This window comes from Cupressus sempervirens, chromosome 5 (assembly GCF_028749045.1).
Source record: "Cupressus sempervirens isolate cs-2001-9-10 chromosome 5, ASM2874904v1, whole genome shotgun sequence".
Classification (NCBI taxonomy): Eukaryota; Viridiplantae; Streptophyta; class Pinopsida; order Cupressales; family Cupressaceae; genus Cupressus; species Cupressus sempervirens.
The window spans coordinates 421,694,541-421,720,170 of record NC_143122.1 but is presented as its reverse complement, the minus strand read 5'-3'; the positions used below and the strand labels follow the sequence as shown (position 1 = coordinate 421,720,170).

The following is a 25,630-nucleotide window of genomic DNA, read 5'->3' as shown; positions in this document are numbered from 1 at the left end:
CAGTCGGTAAGAGAGCTTGGAGGAAACACCTGGAACAGGATTTAGTCATGAATCAAGAGGTGCAGGCAGGACCCTCGCAAGCACGGCCACGGGGAAAGGAGACAGGCAAGCATAGGGAAAAAGTACAGACTCAGCCGGATGTCCATACAACACCACAAACTGTAGCGTTTGAAGGGCTGAATGGAGGAGACTGTCGGAAATGGTGGGAAGAACATCCAGATACTCACCTGGTTAAAGCAAGCATCAAGAAAGCACATGTCGAGTGGGCTATTCGGATGCCACTTTTTTGTATTAGAGACTTTGAGGGCGTTTTACGGCCGATGATTGAGGCTTATGACAGGCATTCTCGAAAATGCTCAATTCCATATTTGGGGTATGACATAGTGGTATCCTTTCGACCAATTGATTTTATGAGAGTCTTTGTTATACTAGGGGCGGCACAAGGTGGAACCAAGATTGATGGCAGACCCAAACAAAAGAGCAAGGAGACGAAGTTGCAGCTCATACGGATGGTGTGTAACGACGAAGTACAGAAGCACATCGATACTCTCATGGACACATCAAAGAAAAGAGGGCTGCGGAAGTCTGAGATTCGTGAAGGACATTGGAAGTGTTTGATGGATGTGGTTAAAAGCAGGCTTACAGGATCCAACAGGGCATCTGACATTTCCTTCCCCTTGGTCAGTATGATGAATGGAATCATGAACGGTAAGGTCTATGACTGGGCTTCACTATTAGCTATGCGCATGGAGGAGTTCATGACCTTATAGCACAAAACGTTCTATATGCCGCATTACGCCATCGGACTCTTTTTGGACGCCACGGCCAGGACGATACCCCATGAGCAGCTAGAAGTTAAGCCGACTCCGGCTGTACCTGGCGAGCCTCCGGTAATGCAATGGAAGCATTTGGATACACCTCTAGGTCAGAAGAGCGGGGGCCAGAAGAGGACACGACAGGAAATGGAGGAATCAGGTAACACCGATAGTGGCCGTCAGGACACATTTGGCGATGAGGATGATGACTCTGAAGGTATGGAGGTTGAGCAGGAAGAGGAGGAAGAAGATGAGGAAGGTAGCATTATCTCAACAGTCCCACTTCGCTTTCCGCGACTAGCTGCACTTGTGACTATCACTTCAGCTCCGGTAATTTCAGTGCCCCACATTCACACCATGGCAGATGTTCACATCCTAGGGTTTGGTCAGTTTCGGTGTCCAGTGTTAATGACCCCGGTTACTCTACATCCTGCGTCACGAACAGTAGTAACACCTGTGCAGCCAACAGTGCGCCAGCGGACAGCAGTACCTGTAGCCACGAGTTCGCCGCCTGCAGTTCAAGAACCGGCTCCCATACCTATACTAGAGAGTTTACCTTAGCCACTTCCTGTGGAGCCTGTGACAGAGGAAGGAGTCAGTGGGAGAGGTACGCAAGAGCAGGTTCGGCTGGAAGTAATTGGGTCAGATGTGGTAGTCAATGTAGCGGACACTCTGCTAAATGGGGATCAGAGTGCTCACTCCAGTATCCCTGAAGCGGCACCCCAGGCTCCAGCAACAAGTGTAGCAAGTCGGGCGAGTGAGTACCTAAGACGCCGACTACTTGCCCCTGTCGCCAGAGGTCATTCCATTCAGTCTCCCATGAGAGAGCTCACACCCTTGGAGGCCCATTGGTCCAACAGTGAGATAGTCGAGATACCGGCATCACCTGAAGGGGAGGATCAGAGCGCAATGGCAGCCAAGAAGGTGGCCACAGAAGTGCAAACGTCAGATCCTCTACCAGCAGAGACGGAGGACATGGATATTCATTCTTGCCTGGCTGTCATTGCAGAACAAAGCAAGTCCATAGCGGAAATGGTGTTGACTGAGCGAAGGAAGGCAAAAGTTGGGTGGAAGGCTTGGGAGACGACAGAAAAGGCTCGGGAGGAGATGGCCGACCAACTTACCACCCAACACCTGGCATGGGAAGTGGAACAGATAGCGTTGTTAGCACAGCTCGAGGAAAGTACGTGAGGGAAACAGCAGGCAGAACAACAGTTAACCACAGTGGAGTAGAAACTAGCAACCACCGAGCAGCAGTTGGCAACAGCACATCAGGAGAAGGACTCAACGCAACAGGCTCGCGATCAAAAGGAAGTTGAGTGTCAGGAGGTTGCATTGATGCTGAAAGAAATGGTGGAAGAGAACTCACAGATCAGAGCCGATTTATAGATACGGACAGAAGAGGTGTACCAGCTTCGACGCAGCCGGTCGTCACAGTCCGAGACTCAGCTTTCGGGTTGATGATGTATACCTCCATGTTGTTTTAGTTTTATGAATAATGTATATAGTGTGGGTTTTTTGTGGTCTCGTCGTCGGGAGACGACTTTTCTTTTTGGGGGGGATGATGTCGTCAGGAAATAATGGTTCTAGATGTTCCTGACGGGGTATCGGGAGGTTCCCGACGGTGTATCAGGAGCTTCCCGATGGTGTTTCAGGATGTTCCCGACGGTGTATCGGGAGGTTCCTGACGGTGTATCGGGAGGGTTCTGTCAGTATATCGGGATGTGTGCCGTCAGGCCGACATGTATTGGGATGTATCCAGAAGGTTCTATTATTGTAGTTGACATGTTGTATGTGGCCGACGGATACCTTCGAGAAGGTTCCTCCGACAGTATTTATATTTCCCTTCAGGATCATTGTAATCATCATGATCAGTACCTCATGTAATATCTTGGCATATGCGAATAATAAAAGAAGTGTTCTGTGTTCGAGTTCGTGTGCACTATCTGTATGCAGTTCTTAATTAATCTATGCGGTAAACATGCATAAAATTAAGCCTTTTGACAATGCTTCAATTTCTGCCATATTGTTTGAAGTTTTATGCAAGGTTTTTGCTAACTTGGTTTGAATTTCACCTTCCCATGAGTGAATGATGTTGACAATACTTGCATTAGAAGGGTTATTTCTGGATGCTCCATCAAAGTTCAGCTTGTGCAATCCATAGATAGGGGCATTCCATTTACAAGTATTTCTTTCTGCTTTGCTTTTTGACCCTCCTTTTCCATGTTGAGGAGGTGTGATTAACCCAAACCAATTTTCCTAATTGCGCCATCCCATTTTGAGAATATACCCTCTGCTAGATTGGAGTTTTGAAGCCTATTGTTCAATGTATCTAGAATGGTAGCTTCCATTTTGTTAATCAAGGAACTAAGTTACATTTTCCTATCTTTAAATATTCTTTTGTTTCTTTCCTTCCATAGCTTCTATGTTATAATGGAAGGTGAAATTTTCCATATGTTTTTGTCTAAATTATTTGTCAAATGTATAGGCCAATTTTTAAGAAATTCTACTAAGTTTTCACGGTGTGTTGAGTACCAACTTAGTTTATCGCAGATTTTATTCCAAATTTCTTTGGCATAAGGATAGTTCAATAGGATGTGGTCCATAGTTCCCTCATTTTGTTCACATAAGGGGCATCTTGAGCACCTCTATAACCTAGTTCTTAAACCATTCAGCTTTGAGTATTTGTTTGTAAGTACCACCCATAGGAACATACCAGCCTTAGATGAGCATACCTTATTCCGGCATACATAAAGTGGAATGTCTATATTGTGGAAAATTTGTGAGTATATGAATTTATATGGATAGGCAATGCTGTAGTATGAATGCCCCAAGGACAATACTGCAGACATTCTCACCAAGTCTCTCAGTCTAGAAAAGTTTATCGAGTTTAGGGGGCAACTTGGTGTAATTGATAGAATGACCATTCGGGAGGATAATAGAATATTTTTATAATTTTTAGTCTCTTAGGTTCTTGCTACCTTTAGCTAGCTATTTAAGAATGCATTGTTAATATAATCCATCATTCAGTTTTTAACAATCATAGCCATCACTATGCAATGAGAAGCAATTCAAAGAGGCAACTCCAAGTAATAAACACTATCTCTATCCAAACTCCATGTTTTCCCTGTTGATTTGGGGCATCTAATAGTCCTCCAAATGCTTGCGACATCCCCACTTTTGGCTTGAACAATATTTACTTAAAAGGTTGACCACGCCCAGGCCCATTTGACCTAAGTGCTTCCAAATTCAAAGGCATTGATTAAATAATTTACTTCACCTATTATTGGCTAGCTCCAACCTGAAAAGTTCAATGATTACTCCAAAATCATGACCAAACATTTGTCTTTTCTCAAGGATGCATCTGCTTTAGTCATTATGTGGCATAAATAATTGTTATTTACATCAAGGCTTGACCAAGATAAATCTCCACTGAATAGCCAGCGGGCAAGGAATACGTGTTAATGTTGTAGCTGCAGTCAGATTAAATTAACCTAAAGATAATCATTCTATGGTTATTAGTTAATCATCAATTAGACAAACTCTTATATAATGGTTATTAGTTAATCATCAATTAGACAAACTCTTATATATCTACTTATATTAAATATAATATACATGTGTATGTGTATAGATATGTTTATAAATTATTTGTCAACTGTATAGGATAGGCAATGCTCCAGTATGTATGCTTTGAGGACAATACTGCAGACATTCTCACCAAGTCTCTTAGTCTAGAAAAGTTTATCAAGTTTATGGGGCAACTTGGTATAAATGATAGAATGACCATTAGAGAGCGTATTAGAATATTTTTATTATTTTTAGCCTCTTAGGTTTCTTGCTATTTCTAGCTAGTTATTCCAAAATCTTAGTTAATGGTCATTTAGGCTTTCTTTTTAGTTTTTTCTTAATTTAGTCTATTTTTTAGACATGTATTTATTAGCATCTGTAAACTCTATTTAAGAATGCATTGTTAATATAATCCATTATTCAGTTTTCAACAATCATAGCCATTAGTGTGCAATGAGAAGCAATGCAGAGAGGCAACTATAGGTAGTAAATGCTGTCTTTGTCCAAACTCCATGTTTTCCCTATTGATTCGAGGAGGATAATAGTCCTCCAAATGCTTGCAACATCCTCACTTTTGGCTTGAACAATATTTACTTAAAAGGCCGACCACGCCCAGGCCCATATGACCTAAGTGATTCCAATTTCAAAGGCATTGAATAATTTACTTCACCTTTTATTGGCTAGGTCCAACTTGAAAAATTCAATGCTTACTCCAAATCATAACCAAACGTTTGTCTTTTCTCAAGGATGCATTTGCTTCAGTCATGGTGTGGCATAAATAATTGTTATTTACACCAAGGCTTGACCAAGATAAATATCCACTGAACAACCAACGAGGATGGAATACATGTTAATGTTGTAGCTTCAGTTAGATTGAATTAACCTCAAGATAATCCTTCTGTGGTTATCGGTTAATCATCAATTAGACAAACTCATAAAATACATGTGTGTGTGTGTGTGTATTTTATATATTAGTATATATAATATATGTGTGTGTGTGTGTATTTTATATATTAGTATATATAATATATGTGTGTGTGTGTGTGTGTGTGTGTGTGTGTATTTTATATATTAGTATATATAATATATATGTGTGTGTGTGTGTGTGTGTTTGTACAGATATGTTTATATATTAATGTTAATATTGTCTAAATGCTTATTAACTTATAAACTACCATAGAGACATGTCACTTCATGTGACATGTCTCCTCTACTCATATTTATTCATTAAAATCTGCATTTGGAACACACATAAAATGGAGTGTTATTACATTTGCAGATATCCTTTCTTCAACACCGTAAGTGCATTCCCAAGGAGTACATTTGCAGAGGTCCTTTCATCAAAGTAAAAGAAGGAATGCAGAAGAAACAGTAAGTGCATTCCCAAGGAGTAGGCGCACTGCGGTAAGACCAACACACATATAGTCGACAGGAACACACACAGCCAACCAAAGACAAGGAGAATTATAATCGGTTACAGGAAAAACACGTAGATGATTAGAGACTTATTCAAGGCCCATGGTAATTGACTTGTGCATGGTTTATATAAACCTCTAAACCCTTGGCAGAACAAACAAAGTTTTTTCTACTGCCTATCATTTATGGTGACGTCAATGTTGATTTTGAAGGTGCTTACATGGATTCCACCATGTGAGTGGTAAAAACACTCACAAACTATACGATGGGAAAAAGAATGAAAATAAGACACACAAACCATATATAAAAGAGGGTGTCATCAAAGACATTAAATACTCAACATATACGTGATAAAGGGTAAGACAAACCATGTTAATACTGAGGTGGCAAACAAAGATATTACCCTTACCTTGTTGCAAGTACACCCACATGTACACTTCCAAAGTAGGATCCCTAAGGGTTATCACACCATTAGGGTTATGAAATGGATGACCCACTCCAATAATAAACACCATTTAACATTAATTTTTTAGCTAATGACTCAAGAGTTAGAGAACTTATAATCACACTTTATGCTATAACATTCAAAGTGTATGGAGATAAAGGTTATTGTTTGAGAGGTATTCGTTTATGTTAGTGGGAGCAACTGAAGAATTTTCTTTAACTTGTATCCTTTAACTACACAAGTGTTGTATTTTAGTACAATTTATAAGTATTATACTCCTAATATAGAAAATCTCTCATGTATTTCTATACGTATTATAAGAGCTATTTGCCTTGATCTTTTCCATTCACTCTAAAGATGTTCTTGTAGGAAAAGGAAGATTGATATCAGATTTAGAGTGAGTTTGACACTTCATTAGAGGCAATATTGGATGAGAAGCTCAAAAGATTGATAATGATAATGGACATGTGGTAAGGAATAACAATTCAAATAGAAGCTCCCTGGACCAAGTCAAGGGTGGAGGTGTGACTTCACCAGTTGGGAAAAGTGAATATGATTCAATGATGGACTTTGTGAAAGATATTTTGGGAAGTGGCAAGATGCCCAAGTGGTAGATAAACTTGGAGGAGAGGAGCATAATGCAGCTGTACTATCGATTCCATCTTCTGCATAGACTGCTTGCAAATACAAGAAAGTTTCAACCTATCATTTGTAGATTCATATGTATGATCTTATTGAGAAAGTACAAAAATTATGGCGTATAAAGAGATCATAGATTAAAGGAATATGGTCATGGAAAGAAGCAACAATAACACTTTATGTAAAGTTAATTTCTCACTTGCATAATTATGTCACTATACCAGAAATAGTAAGACCAGTTTAGGCAGGGAATACACATCTATTACAGGTGTGCTGTCCATATATCAGATAAGACATCATTGTATATAGTCATATGAAGTAACAAATCTGTCAAGACCATAGTTCAAGGAATTGATATATTTGCCATTACTAAATATATTGTTGGTTCAATCCAAACTTAGTAATTGAGATATGGCAGAATTCCTATTGCTTAGTTCAAGAAGTGGAAACTCGCCCAGAATAAATGTGGGAAGTAGAGTAGTTGCCCCAATATTCAATAAAACAAAGTTGAATACGATTTACTAGATGAGATGTCATGCAAAAGTGTTAAGCCACATGCTTTTAGAGGTTTGGAATAGCATGGAGGCTAGAGTTTTTTATTATTTGGCAATACCTTATACTTCATCTATTCGATGGTGGTAATATGAGGGATAGCAACGATCATGTCCATATAAATATACATTGAGATCATGTCTTGCTTAAAAAATCGGGGCAAAAACACACGAACAATTTGTTTTTTTAGAAGTTAAATAACACCATGTTTAACACAACTACATTGAATATGTTACAGAAAGTTCAAATGGGATTGAAGTGAGTTTCAGTTGTATTTCATAATGATACAGAGTCGACATCTCAACCCTACTACACCATGACGGAACCTAAGGTCCTAGTGCTACAGGAATACCTAGGTCGGGTTGAATGAATTAGTTGATTTACTATAGTCTCATGTTTGATGAAGTGTGACCTAATCATTGGAGACAATTTGATTGGTAATATAAGTTATGTTATTTAGTCAACTTGACTTACACCACTTTTGAACATATACTAATGCGATGACATCTTTGAACCAAAACATTAATAGACATTAAATTATAATTAGTTAAACCTTCAATTTGAATATTATAATGTTTAAAAAACAACTTTATATTATACACACACATGCTTATACATAGGGTGTAATGTCCCTGCTAGTGACCAATAGACGAATTGCAGGAGACCCTAGAATGGCCGTACGGAAACAACAATGTGTACTAGGAGGATGTATGGCTAAGGAAGCAGTGACATATGGTGTACAAGTGGGTGAGGGAGATGCCTGTATGGATATGGCAGAGAAATGGACGTATGGATGCAATAGGACAGTACGGGAGTTAATTAATATGCATATAGTTATTTGGAAGTCTGTACGGTATCTAGAACCAAGAGTAAGAGGCCGTACGTTTGACCAACAATGGGCTGTACAGTGATAACAAAGGTGGTCGTACGGTGAACTCAAGTTGGCCGTATGGGATAAGGTAGGAAATAGACATGTTAATTAGCTGCACGGGGTGTTGAGTGAAGAAGCCGTACAACACAATACCGTACAGTGGAAAGGAAAGGCATACGAAGGTTGCAGAAGAAGGGTCCGTACGGAGATTAGGGAAGCCGTATGGTAGCTTAAGGTAGCCGTACGGTGAGAGCAACAGATGGAAATAAGAGCTGTACGAAGAGGAATGGAAGGGAGTCAGACGCAATATGTAATCACGTAGAGGTTGATCACAATGTTGCACGAACAGACCGATATCAAATATTATTAATAGAATGGCAAACATAGGAACATCAATTAATACCCGTACAAGCAAGGAAAGATATTCACCAATTTGATATGAACACGAAGTTGCAAATAATATGAGTACTCCAAGATTTGCCAGATACAGACTAGATGAACACAGAGGGAATAGGGTGAGGGTTTATTCCCACCAAAACCGAACAAGCCAAATAGGGAAGGTCTTTCACTTCCGAAATGGCGAATAGTGTTGAACTCTAACAAGAATTCGCAGTACAAAGAGATTGGATCCAAAAACATACCTACAGACTTCCTAAAGCCGTGCTTAAATACCCATCGGGAAACATTCCAAGGGTGTACAAAGATAGGCAACAGCGACACAATCTGCTAAGACAAAAATAAATTTGGGTCCGAGTTAAATTAAAATAATTGGCCTGTTACATAGATTAATTAAATACATTTATTTTTGTCGGGGATATTACAGTCCTCCCATCCCAAAATTTGCTTGTCCTTAAGCAAGTGCAACGCTGGGTGCTGGAGGATGTGTTCGCCTTCCCACGTTGCGTCGTCCAGTGGTAGATGTCACCAACATACCAAATACTCCTTGATGGTTCGGTTCCACAAGACCTTTTCACGCACTTTGAGAATCTCAGGAGGTTCCAGAATGAGTTTCCCCTCATTGAGTGGTGAAATGTTGATAGTAACGGTGATGTTTTGCTCAATAGCCTTCTTGAAACAGGAAACATGGAAGACATTGTGAATGCGGCTACCTTCCGGAAGCTCCAGTTCATACGCTACCTCACCAATGCGACGGATCATGCGGTAGGGACCATAAAACCGTGGCTTCAGTTTCTCCTTCCCTGTTCCCTTTAATGAGGATTGCCAGTATGGCTGTAGCCGGAGATAGACCAAATCCCCCACTTCAAAACTCCTCTCTATCCGATGTTTTTCGGCGTACACCTTCTGTCGGTTTTGTGCCTGCTATAGGTTTTCTTTCAAGCTCCTCAAAATGTCCAGTCCCTCCTGAAGCCAATCCTTCGCCCTTGGAGTGCGGTTGTCGCCCAGAACTGTATCGATGAAGGAGAGTGGTTCATGCTCGTACAGATTTTTGAATGGTGCCATCCCGAACGACATGTGATACGTGGTATTGTAGCAGTACTCCCCAAGATGGATCCATTTTACCCATGTGCGTTGTTGTGCCGAGACATAGTTCCGTAGGTAACCTTCGAGCCATTTGTTCACAATTTCAGTTTGGTCATCCATCTGCGGGTGGTAACTTGTGCTTGGGGATAGTTTAGTCCCTACCATCTGAAACAGTTTTGTCCAGAAGTTACTGACGAATTGTCCATCTCGATCGCTGATGATGCTTCGGGGTAACCCGTACAGGCGAAAGACTTATCTGAAAAACAGTTTGGCGACCTGTGCAGCCTGAAGGTCCGAGGGGATGGCGAAGAAGTGAGCATACTTTGTCAATCTGTCAACTACCACAAAGATGTAGTCCTTTCCATTCACCTTGGGAAGACTTGTTATGAAGTCCATTGATATACTTTCCCACTTATGTTCAGGAATTGAGAGAGGCTGTAATAGTTCGGCAGGAAGAGTGTGTTTGGATTTGTTCTGTTGACAAACAGTACATTCTCTGACATGTTGCAACACGTCCCCTTTTAGTCCCTTCCATGAAAACCTCTCTCGTATACTTCTGTAGGTCTTAAGAAAATCGTGATGCCCAACTAGAGGGGAGTTGTGTGCTTCCTTCAGGATCTTCAGCTGTAGCTTGGATTCTGGCACTAGGTAGATCCGATCCTTATAGTAGATGATATCATTCACCACCCCATATCGATCATCGTGGATGTGACCATCCATTATCTCACAAGCAAATGCATTTTTGGAATATTCCACCAACAATTGTGCCTTCTAGTCGGCTGAGATTTGTTCTAGTGAGCAGATGGTGGGTTTTCCGGACAAGGCATCTGTAACAACATTGTTTTTCCCTTTTTCATATTCAATGTCAAAATCAAAAGATTGAACCTTGCTTACCCATTTTTGTTGTCATTCATTCAAGTCCCTCTGCTCCAGGAAATACCTCAGACTATTGTGATCTGTACAGACAACAAACTTGGGACCAACCAGATACTGTCGGAACTTGGTCAATGCATGAACAATGGCCAACATTTCTTTATCATAAATAGAATACAGGCGTTCAGTTGGTGTAAGCTTCCTGCTCTCATAGGCGATGGGGTGTCTGTCCTGCATCAAAACTGCTCCAATGCCTTCCCCTGATGTGTCGCATTCCAGAGCGAACGATCGGGTGAAGTTGGGCAGTGCCAGCACCAAACAAGTACTCATGGCCTCTTTAAGCTTATCAAATGTGAGTTGTGCTTCTTCGTTCCACTGGAAAGCCCCCTTCTTCGTCAAATCTATTAAAGGCGCACTGAGCTGAGAAAAACCGTTGACAAATCTTCTGTAGTAATTGCACAATCCGAAGAACCCTCGCAAATCCGTGAGTGATTTCGGGGGAGGCCAATCAAGGATAGCCAGAATCTTCTCCTGATGCACTTGAACCCTGTATTGACTGATGACATGCCTCAAGTACAATATCTCTTCCATTCCGAACTCACATTTGGACTGTTTGGCAAACATGGACTGTTCTTCCATGATACTTAGAACCTTGTTCAAATGTTTTAGGTGCTCCTCCCACGTCTTGCTATAAATGAGAAGATCATCAAAGAATACCAACAAATACTTACGCAACTATTTGTTAAAGATGCGGTTCATGCACGATTGGAATTTGACAGGTGCGTTGGTCAGACCAAACGGCATGACCAGGAACTCATAGTGGTAGCAGAAGGCCGTTTTCTCCACGTCCTCTTCCCTCATTCGGAAATGATGGCATCCAAAATGAAGATCTATTTTTGAAAAATAGACCGCGCCATGTAGTTCATCCAACAACTCATCTATCCTCGGGATGGGGTACCTATTCTTAATTGTCCTCTTGTTCAGCACGTGATAGTCCACACACATGCGTAACGTTCCGTCCTTCTTCTTGACCAACACCGTGGATGATGCGAACGGGCTAGAATTGGGACAGATCTATCCCTTCTCAAGCAACTCCTATATCGTTTATTCGATCTCATCCTTGAATTTCTTGGGGTGGCAGTACGAAGTGGTTATGACTGGTTTTTCCCTTGATTCCAACTCAATTGTGTGTTCAAACCCCCGATGCGGTGGTATGCCACGTGGAATATCCATGAAAACTTTTTCATGCCTACTTAAAATATCCTGAAGCTCATCATTCTGAGTAGGTGTTCAGTGCCCCTTCATAGGTTTCGCTAAGATAAAACAATGTGCAGCCCACTCAACATCATTGTGCCACAAGACTGCCTCCATCCGATGTGCGGAAACTTCCTTCGGAGCCTCATTTGCCATCCCTCAGAGGACAACCTTCTTTCCATCAACCACAAAAGTGAAGTCCATTCGCTTGAAACTCTAAGTGTACTAATCAAGCATCTCCATCCATTGTATGCCAAGAATAACTTCCATGTCGGCAAGATCCACTATGAAAAAGTCCTCTGTAACCATGTGATTCACCATCATGATGCTCAACTGAGGGACAAGGTGCGTGCAGGTTAGGAAAGTCCCTCTGGCAACCTTGACCTGAAAGCCTGCGTGTGCTTCCGTAGGGAGACTTCTGCACTTTACCAAGGATGAGTTTATGAAGTTCAAAATAGCTCCAATGTCCAGCATTACCGTGACTCTTTGTCCTTGAAGGGTACCCCTCACATGGAAAACTGTGCACCTCGGACTGCTAGCTAAAGCAATGGATCCTCCGTGCTATACCAAGGCGGCAATCCTCTTCGTACGGTTTAAGTTGGCCAAGTTGGTGTCACCGCTAGGTTGGATATCTTCCACTGGCATTTCCTCTTGTTCACGTTCATCTTCTTCATTGGACATTACCTCGATGTAATGAATCTTCCCTTTCCCGAGGCATCGGTGGCCAAGTTCCTAAGTTCCCTTGCAATTGAAACACAACTTCTTCCGTCAGAGTTCTTATCGGGATGCTTCATCTAATGACGGCTTCTTGGATGGAGGTTTGTCTCTCGGGAACGTCGGCGGTTTCGGATGTGAGTGATTCCAAGAGGATGAGGATGATGCCGACGACAATGCCATGCTACGTGCCTTACTGATTGCTTTCGACAAGGTTGACGGATTGAATCCCTTCACCCAACCCTTTAGTGGTTCTGCTAGCCTGTCCATAAAGAGCATGACCCGCCTTCGTTCAGAGATGTCTGTGACCAACATGGAAAGTCTCTGAAATTCTGCGATGAACTAATCTACCGATCTCGTTTGCCTCAGTTGCGCCAGATCTTCGAAATTGAGTTTGGGGTCCTTTTCATCAAATCGTTCAATTAATCTCTATGTGAGCTCTGCATAAGTCTTTATCTGATCATGCCCAAGTGTGATAGTGTCGTGTTGCCACCATTCGTGTGCAACGCCCTCCAAGTGCAACGCGGCAAATTTGATCGCTTCTTCAGGCATAGGATTTAGTTGGAAGTAGGTGTCAACTTTCATCACCCATGCCTGTGCTGAAATGGAGTCCGAACCATCAAATGGAGACAGGTTCACTTTACTCAATTTTCTCCTTAGATCGTCGTTAAACTATCCTCCTCTATTTCCACCTCCTGCATATCTCATCCTTAGATCTGCGTAGTCCTTGTAGGAAATGTCCTCTTCAAGATTTGCATTCCTCTAGTCCTCCCTTATCTCTTCGAAGGTTGGAAGTCTTTCTCCGTGATTTGTCTCCGTCCGTGGTGGGAAAGTCAGTATGGACGGTCGAGAGCGTGCTAAGTGAGGGTGTGATCTGCCCGCCATCGAGTCCGCACTGTGCCCATTCTGTTCTTCAAATATTTTGTTTTCTGCCAACTTCTTGAGAGTTTCTTCCATGAGCCGTTGTGTATCAGTGATCTGTGCCTAGTTCTGTGCAAGATCCCTCAGAAGTGCTATGAGTTCGGCACCGGCGGGATCTCGTTCCCGTTCTTCAGCAGAATGTGTCCTCTTCTGACTATAAACTCTCATTCACTGTCCACAGGCTGGCAGGAATGAAGCTCTGATACCACTATAATGTCCCTGCTAGTGCCCAATAGACGAATTGCAGGAGGCCCTAGAATGGCTGTATGGAAACAACAATGTGTATTGGGAGGATGTACGGCTAAGGAAGTAATGACGTACGGTGTGCAGGTGGGTGAGGGAGATGCCTGTACAGATATAGCAGAGAAATGGACGTACGGATGCAACAGGATAGTATGGGAGTTAATCAATATGCATATAGTTATTTGGAAGTCCGTACGGTATCTAGAACCAAGAGTAAGAGGCTGTACATTTGACCAACAATGGGTCGTACAGTGATAACAAAGGTGGCCGTCTGGTGAACTCAAGTTGGCCGTACGAGATAAGGTAGGAAATAGATGTGGTAATCAGCCGTACGGGGTGTTGAGTGAAGAAGTCGTACAACACAATACTGTACAGTGGAAAGGAAAGGCGTACGAAGGTTGCAGAGGAAGGGTATGTATAGAGATTAGGGAAGCTGTACGGTAGCTTAAGGTAGCCGTATGGTGAGAGCAGCAGATGGAAATCAGAGCCGTATGGAGAGAAATGGAAGGGAGTCAGATGCAGTATGGAATCACGCAGAGGTTGATCACAATGTTGCACGAACAGACTGATATTAAATATTTATTAATAGAATGGCAAACACAGGTACACCAATTAATACCCGTACAAGCAAGGAAATATATTCACCAGTTTAATACGAACACAAAGTTACAAATAATATGAGCACTCCAGGATTTGCCGAATACAAACTAGATGAACACAGACGGAATAGGGTGAGGGTTTATTCCCACCGAAACTGAACAAGCCAAATAAGGAAGGTCTTTCACTTCCGAAATGGCGAACAGTGCCAAACTCCAATAGGAATCCGTAGTACAATGAGATTGGATCCAAAAACATACCTACAGACTTCCTAAAGCCGTGCTTAAATACCTGTCGGGAAACATTCCGAGGGTGTACAAAGATAGCCGATGGCGACACAATCTACTAAGACAAAAATAAATTTGGGTTCGAGTTAAAATAATCGGCCTGTTACACAGATTAATTAAATACATTTATTTTTGTTAGGGATATTACATAGGGGACCTAAGTTACTTGCCCTCATGCAAGACAAGGACACATTCGAATGTGTACTTTAGACCAACAACTCACATGGAAAGTGGAAAAGGAAGGGAAGGATGGGCGGGGTGGAGCCCACTCATCCCTATACATGTCTAAGTTAGTACATCAATGTTGGGCATAATTTGATTAATTCGAATTCCTCTTGTTTATCCATAAATGTTTAAAGTTGACTTTGCCTTTTTCCCAAGGAGGCTTGCATGAGTTTTTAGGGGATGAGGTAGTGGGTGGTGTGTGGGCCCCATGTGGGTCAAATCCCACACACCCCACTAGCCCTTTTATATATTATTGGTAGTGTTTGTATTATGATGATATCTTTTCTTGACAAAGATCTTTTATTGAATTCATGATTATGTATATATCTATTTCATATAATCTTCTCTTTAAAAAAATGTATATATTTAAGATGGGAATCTTCAGGAAGAATATTCTCTGTCATCAAATGGAGAATTAAAAATTTCCCCATACATTTTTCAGAGATCATTTTGGCTCTCTCAATTAGATGAAAATTGTAAGTTCTCTTTTCTCCTTCAAAGTGCTAGGTTTCCCCATAGGAATTTATAGTGTCATATGGTATTAATGTTTTGTTCATTCTTTTGAGTGGATTGTAGGTATAATTTTCATGTTAAATTTTGCATTCAAATTAGGAGTAATTTTTAGGTAGTTTATAAACAATGCAATATAAGGTAACATTCATTGAATTAACAAAATTTATACGAATTGAGGTTTCAATATGCAAGTAAGATAAATGTATCTAGACCAAACATTGATTTTACCACAAGATTTTAAAGATGAGTTATAGCATCTATCAATTAAGTAACTCCTATATCCATATTCTATATTAAGAGCTTTCGAATACAGTGAACTAAAGCGAAGATTTTATAGAGGTTTTATTGGATGAGATGTTATACAAAAGTGTTAAGAAACATGCTTTTAGAGGTTTGGAATAGCATGGAGCATAGAGTTTTTCATTATTCTGTGAGAACTTATACTTAATCTATTTGATGGTGGTAATATGATGGATAGCAACAATCATGTCCATACAAATATACACTGAGATGATAAACGGATTATAGGCTCACTCCTAAAGCAAATTGGAAGAAATGTTCTGACTCTATAAAATGGAATGAGTGGGAATTTTACATTGTGGGGGGATAACAATAACCAATGTTCCGTTCTCACTTGAACCATTTTTAGAGGGGAGATGTCAGGGAAGAGGCATCATCATAATTTCAAATCTGAATTATCCCTTGATTTGATGCATATGAGCCTTCATTTGAGCAACTTGTATCAAGGATGTTGATGTGCAGATAAGTATTTATTATTTTTGAGCATTATAATTACTTGCTTATTATAGACTCTTGCTTATATGAGTAATAAGAGTCATTTGCTTTGATGTACTGTTATTCCATTCCTTGGTCCAGAGGAATATTTTTCTAGGAAAAGAAGAACATTGTATTAAGAATGTTATTGAGTGATAACATAAGGGACTATGAAATAAAGACAAGGGACTCTTTTACTTAGAAGGAGCAAACTGCGATGGAATTTTGTTCTAAGATCAAGATTGGTCGTTCAGATGATCTTACGACAGTAGTTCAAGAGCGAGTAAGTAGAGGATCTACTTCAATTAACATTGGAGGATCTTGGACATTTTGTTTCAGAGGGACTCTAACAAGCAACCTTGGACGAAAAAGGCAACAGAGTGATCTTTTTAATGAGGAAGAAGTTCGAGATGAAATTCCTTGTATTCTTCTTTGTAAGAGAGAAGTTTGAGGTGGGTTCCACCCTCTAGGAGAAGCTATGGTGGATCCACCCTTTGACATGGATCATGGTGGATATCATATTAGTTACTACATGATATTGTTGAAAAACATCATGAGAGATGACGATCTTTCATTGATGTTTGATTATGGTCATTGTTGTAAGGCGACGATCTTAACAATGACTTGACCTATTATCATGATGGACCACATTAAGTTGTTGTTCTGGAGGTCATGATAACCTACCTGTCATGATGGGCTACATTAAGTTGTAGTCCTAGAGGTCATGACAACCTATTTTTTATTCATGATGGGCTGCATTTAGTTGTTGTCCTGAAGACCATGATAGCCACTTCTTATTCTGATGGACTACATTAAGTTGCTGTCCTAGAGATCAGATAACACAAATCCCTCTGGGATATGACATATTCTCTTGGTAGGCATCACGGACTTGATGCCAGTGCACATACCAAGAGAGTATAAGTATGATGAATATCATATGATTCATATTCCTTGTTGAATCATACTTCGGATGATATCGAAAGATAACATCTAATTTGATGGATATATGTTGATATCCTTAAATAAGCCATTCCAAGAATATCGTATTGAGATGATACCTCTCCTATGCTTGAGAGCATAATGTGTTCTATAACAATCCTCCCTGGCTAAGAGGGAATGTTAATTTTGTAACTTCAATCGAATTGAATTGACCTAGAGATAATCCTTCTATAGTTATTGGTTAATCATCAATTAGAAAAACTCTCTCTCTCTCTCTCTCTCTCTCACACACACACACACACACACACACACACACACACACACATGTTAATGTTAATATTGTCTAAATGGTTATTAACTTATAAATTACCACAGTGACATGTCTCTTCATAAGACGTGTCTCTTCATAAGACATGTCTCCTCTACTCATATCTATACATTCAAATCTGCATTTGGAACACACAGATAGAATGGAAAGTGTTATTACATTTGTAGAGATCCTTTCTTCAACAATATGCTTCAGCAAAGTCAATCAATTTAGCAAAGACCACCATTCTCACGTTCTTAGTGTCCAATAGCACTCTGCTTACTCATCGAATAGTGATGGTGAAAAGAGAAGGCTTCACAATTTCTTTTTCTTTTTTCTTGCACTGATTAATAGTGCAACTCAGCATGATCTTTGCAAATATCCCACAAATTCCCCGTTTGTCATTTGTGCATGGGACAGCTAGCAGAATGTGTTCACATTCCTACACAAGAATGTGAATCCTCCAGAGATCTTTGATGACCCCTTTGAACATTCAAAAGACTTGTTTAAAAACTATTAATAAAAAGCTTTTTTATACCTCCCTTATATCTAAATCATTCGATTGTCTAACTAATATAAAACAACTTTTGCAACCAAACCTCTGAAAATACCTGTAAATTACAAAATGACCTCAAAATCTTCATTGAGCACGAGTTAAGACTAATTGAATCTCACAGCATTGACCAGGATGATCTCTCACCCCTGTGGCCAATCTTTTTGACAGGGTTTCTGTCAGAAGTTTGAGATAAACCTGGTCCAATCTCACAGACCCACAAGTATTCCACAAGAGATAACATAATCTGCTTAATCCAGATTGCTGCAGTGGCAGATCAGACAGAGGTTAAAGGAACTAACAGGGTTAAATATGCTATAGGAAATTGATGTAATGTTTTAAGTGTGTTTTCAACTTTTAATGTTTTAATAAAGTCCTATGTTGTGGTTGCATAAATGGAGTAGTGATTTGATGAACTCTCCAACTATAGCCACTTAGGACAATGTGTGTTTGATTTTCAGTTGTGTCAGTCTTCTTTAAGTCAGAGTTTTGTGTGTTTAATAATGAAGCCAACTAAGCATTGGACAGCCACAGGAAGTTGACGGCAGATTCTCACTTCTGACCGATTCCAGTGATTTGGAAAGGCCTTTATATTCTTGTTTGTTGACATTTCATATCCCGGATGGAAAGAAAGAAAAAGTATGAAAAAAGCCGATTTCTAGAATGTAAATAGGGAGAGATTAGAGAGCAAGAGATATGGAAAGTTTTTTTGAGTTTTACTTATTATTATGAGTTGATGGTTTTTGGGTATATTATTTCCTGTGTTTCTTTCTTGAATTGATATTTTTGAAGTCAAAGAATCTGACGAAGGTTTTGATTTAGAACAGTAGTATATTGATTGGTTTTGAGTTTAAAATAAATTTGTTGTTTGGAAGCAATCTCAAGAAATACAATTTCTGATTTATTTTAATGTGAATATCTACTGGTTTGAGGGTCGTAGAAATTGATGGAAGTCTTTTAAACTCTCCAAGATCTAGTTTCTGAGATCATGGAGGAGTTATGTATGATATTCCTTTTGTTTTCATTCTACTTTCTTGTTCTTTCATTCCTGATCATAGACGTGCGGAAACCAATCTCTAAGGGTGGGTGAATATATTCATGTATTCACCGATACATATAATCACGAGTAATATGTGATGTTGATAAACATCGATGTGAGCAATGAAATGTGTAGTTTCAGTTCATGTTTGAAATGTCCTGTTCGACCATCGGCTCAGACCCAAACTTAAATCTCACATGTAGAACAATGGTGTGGATTCGAAACATAGTCCATTGCTGTTTGGTAATCAAAGTGTATTCAGATGGATGTTCAATTTATGTATTCGAAAATGTTCAAACCATTTTATATATTGCAAATCAAATAGGGAGGTGGTCGATTTATATTAAATTGATGCAAGAAACCATAGGTTGCTACAAGAGGTTAAGGAAGTTCCTGTTGCATGTCATTGGATGAGTTAGTATTAAGAGAATCAGTTGGATAACAATCCGAGATTGATTGAAAATTGATCCTGGAAGGTGTATGTGCCCCTTGATGTAACTTGGTCGAGTGATTAATTTCCTCTTGAGTTTTCCAAGGCGAGGCTCTGCATCACAGATGACCCTTCCGTGATGTCGCCTTCTGTGCATCCACGGTTTTGAACTTTTCATCTCAGTTTAAACAAGCTACAACAATAAGGTCCTCATGATGACAAATGAGAAATGAAGCCAACTGAATGACTCACTGTTAGACTTGTTCTCCAAGATTCTTGGAGAACATACTAGAAACTGGAAATCACTTTGGAAAGTGGCAGAAGTGTCCTCAAGACTGACTAAGCTTGCTGGAAGCATCAAATAGTCCCGTCAACAAGGCTGACAGTTACTGAGAAGGCCAGAGTCAACAGCAATGCAACATAACCCAAAAACAGGGACATTACAACAAATATGTTTTCTCTCTTGTATGAAACACTGAAGGCAGCTAATTTTACCTTGGGAAACTCGGCAGATTAGAGCCATAGTTTTTAAACAAAGCCAAATGTAATCTTGTATAATTGTTTGAGGTGTGAAGTTTGCTTGTCACCATATGCTGTTTTTTTTGAACTTGTTGATTTTTAGCATGGGCTGATGTCTGGTATACAAGCACAGTTAAACTGATTGAATATATATATATCTTCAGAAAAAAAATTCTTAGAGAAAGAAATCTCAACTTTAGTAGCTTGATTTTAGCTAGTGATATCCCCATCTTTCAGCAAAGAAAAAAATTGTAACTATAACTATAAATAGAAATAAACACAAAAGGCTAGCCACTAGGAATTACAAAATTACAGATTGACAATGCTTAACAGATTGACAATGCTTAACTATCTGGGCCCTCAAAACTGAACAAAAATTGTCATCATATAAATGTTCTTCAGTTTTCCGTTTATCAATTTACATTTCTAAGCTTTATTCATGTGTTTTGAGTAATCTTTCATGTTATTTATCTAACTTTGACTTTTATTTGGTTTAGGGATTTTTATTCACCATTTATTTTTGTGTTCTAACTCTGAGTATGACTATCATGTTTACAGTCGACAAACTTTCAATTTAAATATTTCTATGTTAATTGCAACTTTCAAACTTCAAATTTTTACAACCATTCCAAACTTTCACTGATCCATACATTTTAAAGTATTCTAGTAACAAGTTATATTCTTCAGTTTTCCTCCACAACTAATCAGTGATATGTATTCTATATGAGCTCCTCTGCTTATCTATACCAATTTCAAGATCTTTTGCATTGCAATACTTTTTTTTCTTGGCACTTAACCTTTTCAAGTACTGGCAAAATGAGTGTTTTATGATTCGACACATAAGATGACTTTTACAATCCTCTATCCTAAAATGCTTGCTAGCACATATCACAGTGTGTACTTGTTTACAAGATTGTTTCTATGAGTGTTAATTTTTAATATCTTGACATCCACCCGACATGCTTATTTATGTTATTTCCCTTGGTGAGTTAATAATAATTAAAATGGATATCCAATAGAATTAGTGTTTCAAGAAATTTATAACCTTTTTATGGCAGGTTTGTTTTAAATTTCCTCATCTTTAAGAAGATGTAAAGAATTGAGAAATGGCCAAAGTACCTACATGCACATTGCGTTCTTGTTAAATTACAAATAAATCCTCTTTTTTGTTTACAGCTGCAAAAGTTCCGCTTGCAATCTTCATATCATTAGATAAGACCTTGTGTCATGCCTTCCTATTTTATAATAATACTAATAGCAATAGTTGCTCCATACTTTAATAATTTTGATCTATAGCCATGTGATCACAATTTTACATTTAAATTGTATACCTATGATGTGTTGTCAATGCTCTGGGTGGGATTAGGGCAGGTAGGTTGGCCAAGGAGACCCCCTTCAAAAGTAGCAGCAGCGTTGAAAAACAGCTACATGGTGGCCTCCTTGCATTTGCTTACGCAACCATCAAATCCAGGTGCTTAGACATTTGTTCTCTCTATTAATACGGTCTGTACATGTGGCAATGACCATATTGATTAATTTACACCATTATCGTAATTTTCTACACAATGCTTATCTTGGTTGTACTTTACCTTTTTTATTGGTGGTTGACATTCAATTAATTATGTAAAAAAACATAAGTACCTAAATATGTTCTTATCTAACAGATGGTGAGGAACAGCGGGAACTAATAGGCATGGCTCGTGCTACTTCAGATCATGTATTCAATGCTACAATTTGGGATGTTTTAGTAGATCCTTCCTATCAGGTAAAAGAAACTGGTTATACTAGAATCAATGCTCAATGTATCATAATCTATGGTAAAGCAAAGGACATAGCTAGGATCATTTTTAATACAGAATTCAATCCCATTTACAGGACTGTCCCTTTGAGCTCAAAGCACATGAATGGCATCAGGAGCCTGAAATTTGTAACTCTTAAAATCATTTTGTATTTTCTATAGGTGCATTCTTATGCGCTGCTATATCTGATCATTTTGTCCTTTGTCAGTTAGACCTTATCATTTTGGCTTGCCAATTACTTATGTAGTAACCTTATATGGAAATATGGAAATTCCAAGAAGCAAGCTGGTTTGTTGCAAATTTGTCTAAAGGTGTTTAGAGTATTTAATCATCATTCTTGAAGGAACATAGTAACATAATCAAGCTAGATTTAGGTGCAGGCTACCTACCTTAAAAGCATAGGATTATTAAGGTGAGTTTACCTTGATATCTGGCTAAACTGTCAAGATTATTTATCATTACTGGCATGCGATCTGGGAAAATTATGGCTTCAGAGGAGTGATTAAGTTATGCGACTTACTCAATCCTCATGAGGTACCTGTTAGCATTTATAATTTGGATAACTTTTTTGTAATATAATCAGAGGGTTTCAGTTTAAATCTCTTGGGCTGGAAGTCGGATTAAGCTGTTTCAGATCTACTCCTCCAGCCTTAATAGAACACAATAGCATGAAACATACAGAATACAGATGCTGGCTACCCAATCTTTACGCAGAATGGTTGAGGAAGGCTTCATTTTATATTTGACCAGATTATGAAAGTTACAAATAGAATTTTTAACGAGGGTTGGAATTAGAGACTCATTTATTGAAAGATAGGATGCCCATTTTACAGTTTTCAATTGCTGGATCAAACATATGTGTGAGTATCTCTCAAGATGTAAAAGAACAGATGAAATTGTTTGGAGCCTATTTCCTTATTACTGCAAGAGATTTTTATAGTCTCTGAAACAACCATTCAACTTTCAGGAAGATTCTCTTCGGTTCCTTTTTGCAAATCTGCACAAACATTTCTCCAAATGCTTTAAGTTCAATTCTCTGTCCCATTTGAAGCGTTGCATGTTAACGTCTCTTCCTAGCTTACCATGATTTGATATATTTTCTTCATCATATTAGGCTAACAGAGTGAGAGGTCCAAATTTTTCCAACTCATTTGGTGTTTCCATAATGCATTACTATGTAATATCTTTTTCAAGAATCAGCTGACTGTTAATATTGAGACAATTTTCATGTCAAATCTTTCATAACAGTTCATAAGAACCCCTTTCTTTATGTAATTTTAAGAGAGCTTTTTATTTCTCTTGCTTGCCTCTCACAAGTTGTCTTATTGGGCTTCCAAACTGTGGCCTCTTTTCTCTTTATCAAGCATCTATATAGAATTGACCTTTGCAAGTCCAAACCCTATTCTCTGTGCATAATATGATAAATTGAAGAGAATATTGTCATAAATTGTAAAACTTTGAGACCTGTTCCACAAAAATCACAGATTCTTCTGAAATTAATTTGTTATCTAGAGATTCGCAGTGTGTACTTGCTCTGACCAATTAGTAGATTTTGATTTTACTTCAGGGCCAAGGGCTTGGGAAGGCTTTGGTTGAGCAAATGATACGTGCTTTGCTCAGAAGGGATATTGCCAATATCACCTTATTTGCAGATGCACAAGGTATAATTATGAACGTGTAGATTAGTTGCAACTCATCTACATTGCAGTTAGTACTAACAAAAATCATCAATCTTTGGATGAAATGTGTTTTTTGGCATGCATCATAGTGTACTGGGTGATAGCATGGTCAAGGATAAATTCAAAATTGTTATCTGTTACTTTTTTTCCAATGCTAGGCATGCCTTTGATTTCCTTTGGCACAGAAAACAAATATATTTTTAAAACAATTCCATTAAGGCTGAAATAATTACAAAAACGTGTGCATGCAATATGATGCATCAGTCTGGAAGCAAAGAAATACAAAACACAATCTTGGCTAGTATGATGAAGGGAAGGTTCAATAATACTCGATAAGTTCACATCAATTTGAGTCTAATTGTGGTTTTTCTTTAGAAGCTTTTCAAAATTTAAAAGATGTTCTTTGCCTATAGGCTGTTCATACTGCGAGTGGCTTATCATGCAGCTACTAAAACTGTGAACTTTCCTGATTGCTATGTTGGAATCTGAGTGCTTTTTTGTTGGTATTCAGAATTAACTAGTAATTGTTGACTTGCTGAAGCTACTTTGCAAACTAGTTTATTTGATGCAACATGATAGCTGTAAGCTGTATTTCATAGTTTCGGTTCCTGTTATCCTTGCTGGAATGACCACTTATCAAGTTCTAGAGCCATCACATGTTTTTCATTTTGCAAGGCCTTTTTCGTTCTTCCTTGTAAATTTAGAAGTTTTAGGAACGTGTAGAGGGTTGAAAAATTTGATGGTAGATCATTGCTTTTTAGTTTTTGAACTTTAGGTTGAGGATATTTATGCTCAACCACTTAGAGGGTTGGATCTGTGTAGTTCTGCAAGGCCTGTAAATTTCTTCTCAGATACAAGAGTTTGGCGAATTCACATTTTCTTTCTTGCCTGAAGCTTGTCTTCATTAATTGTGCTTCTATATGCTCTGTTCAATATGTATTGGGGATGCAGCTTTTTTTATCTATATTATCATTCCTTTAAAGCTTTTTTATAAGGAAATTGAATGGCCACCTTCTAATATGTGCTTCTTGTTCTCTACAGTTGTAGATTTCTATCGTAATTTGGGTTTTGAAGCTGATCCAGAAGGCATTAAGGGTATGTTTTGGTACCCAAAGTTTTAGCTTTTGTTGTATAAATATATTTTACAACGATGCTTAATTGGTACAATCTTCCCCAGAAATCATTTCAATGTATAAATATAGTTTACAACGATGCTTAATTTTGTGCATCCTGTATCAGGACTATGTATTTTATAATTTCATTTTTTTTTTGTCTGATGCAACAAATTCATTTTTGTATTATAACCCCAAAGTCCCGAATCTTATAGAAACACTTTGTCGCGTGTGATGCTTTCTAAACCAATTTCGATCAACAAATTCTTTCTTGGGTTACCTTTCCCTGGGCCTTTTTGAGGGACATTATAGGCACAAAAACTGGTGTTACACATCTAGATAACAGCACAAATATTTTTAAAGTTAGGTGGGTTGAGTTTAAACTCAACATTTCTTTTTGATTCCAAAGATTGCTTCTCAAATATTCTGTTATATATTTGATATTTCTTTGCTAAATCCATGCAGACATCATCTTTCTCCATTGTACCAATTGTTATGTATCAACACAAATGCGAGGCAATGTCACAATATGAAAATTTGAATGGCATGTGGATTCATGACAGAGGATGTATTGGCTTATTTAATAAACTATCTATTGTGGCTTTTAGAGCATGGGTGGGGTCTGTTTGATACAAAAATTTATCAATTTTGAGAATGGACTTATCGATATCTTAAGGCATCAAACCCAAAATCAGAATCAACTAACATTGCTCAATGAAAAAAAGATTCTTATTACACATGTTTACATGTAGCTGCTTGATTTTCATTTACCTTTCATCTAATCCATTGCACTTAACTGCTTGATTTTCATTTACGTTTCATCTTATCCATTACACTAAACTCGAGCATAGGTTGTGAGCTTGTTATATGCTTAGTTTAACATTGTTACTAGTGACCATGCATTTTATGTTTCGTCTGAATTTCATAACGTGTCCTTTTACCCCCTTTAAAACTTTGGCTTATAGAGCAGCTCTTCATCTACCACATTGTAATGTTCCTTTTTTTTCAAAAATAAAATTAAGTTTAATGAATGATCAAAAGGCATGAAATGAAGAGTGGAAA

The 25,630-nt window shown here is 38.7% G+C and overlaps 1 protein-coding gene across 3 annotated transcripts in view; it reads left to right on the top strand.

Moving 5' to 3' along the window:
* The window catches only part of NSI (nuclear shuttle interacting), a 166,523-nt gene extending 141,343 nt beyond the window's left edge, over positions 1 to 25,180 (top strand). For 2 of the 3 annotated variants that reach the window (XM_089830969.1, XM_089830971.1), the window contains exons 5-9: positions 21,350 to 21,449; positions 21,643 to 21,743; positions 23,345 to 23,438; positions 24,498 to 24,551; positions 25,034 to 25,180. In XM_089830969.1, coding sequence (XP_089687095.1) covers positions 21,350 to 21,449; positions 21,643 to 21,743; positions 23,345 to 23,438; positions 24,498 to 24,551; positions 25,034 to 25,101 — 417 coding nt within the window. In that variant the 3' untranslated portion in view covers positions 25,102 to 25,180. Of the gene's footprint in view, positions 1 to 21,349; positions 21,450 to 21,642; positions 21,744 to 23,344; positions 23,439 to 24,497; positions 24,597 to 24,657 lie in introns of all 3 variants that reach the window. The other variant, XM_089830970.1, reaches the window with a different exon arrangement.
* The last annotated feature ends 450 nt before the right edge of the window (positions 25,181 to 25,630 follow it).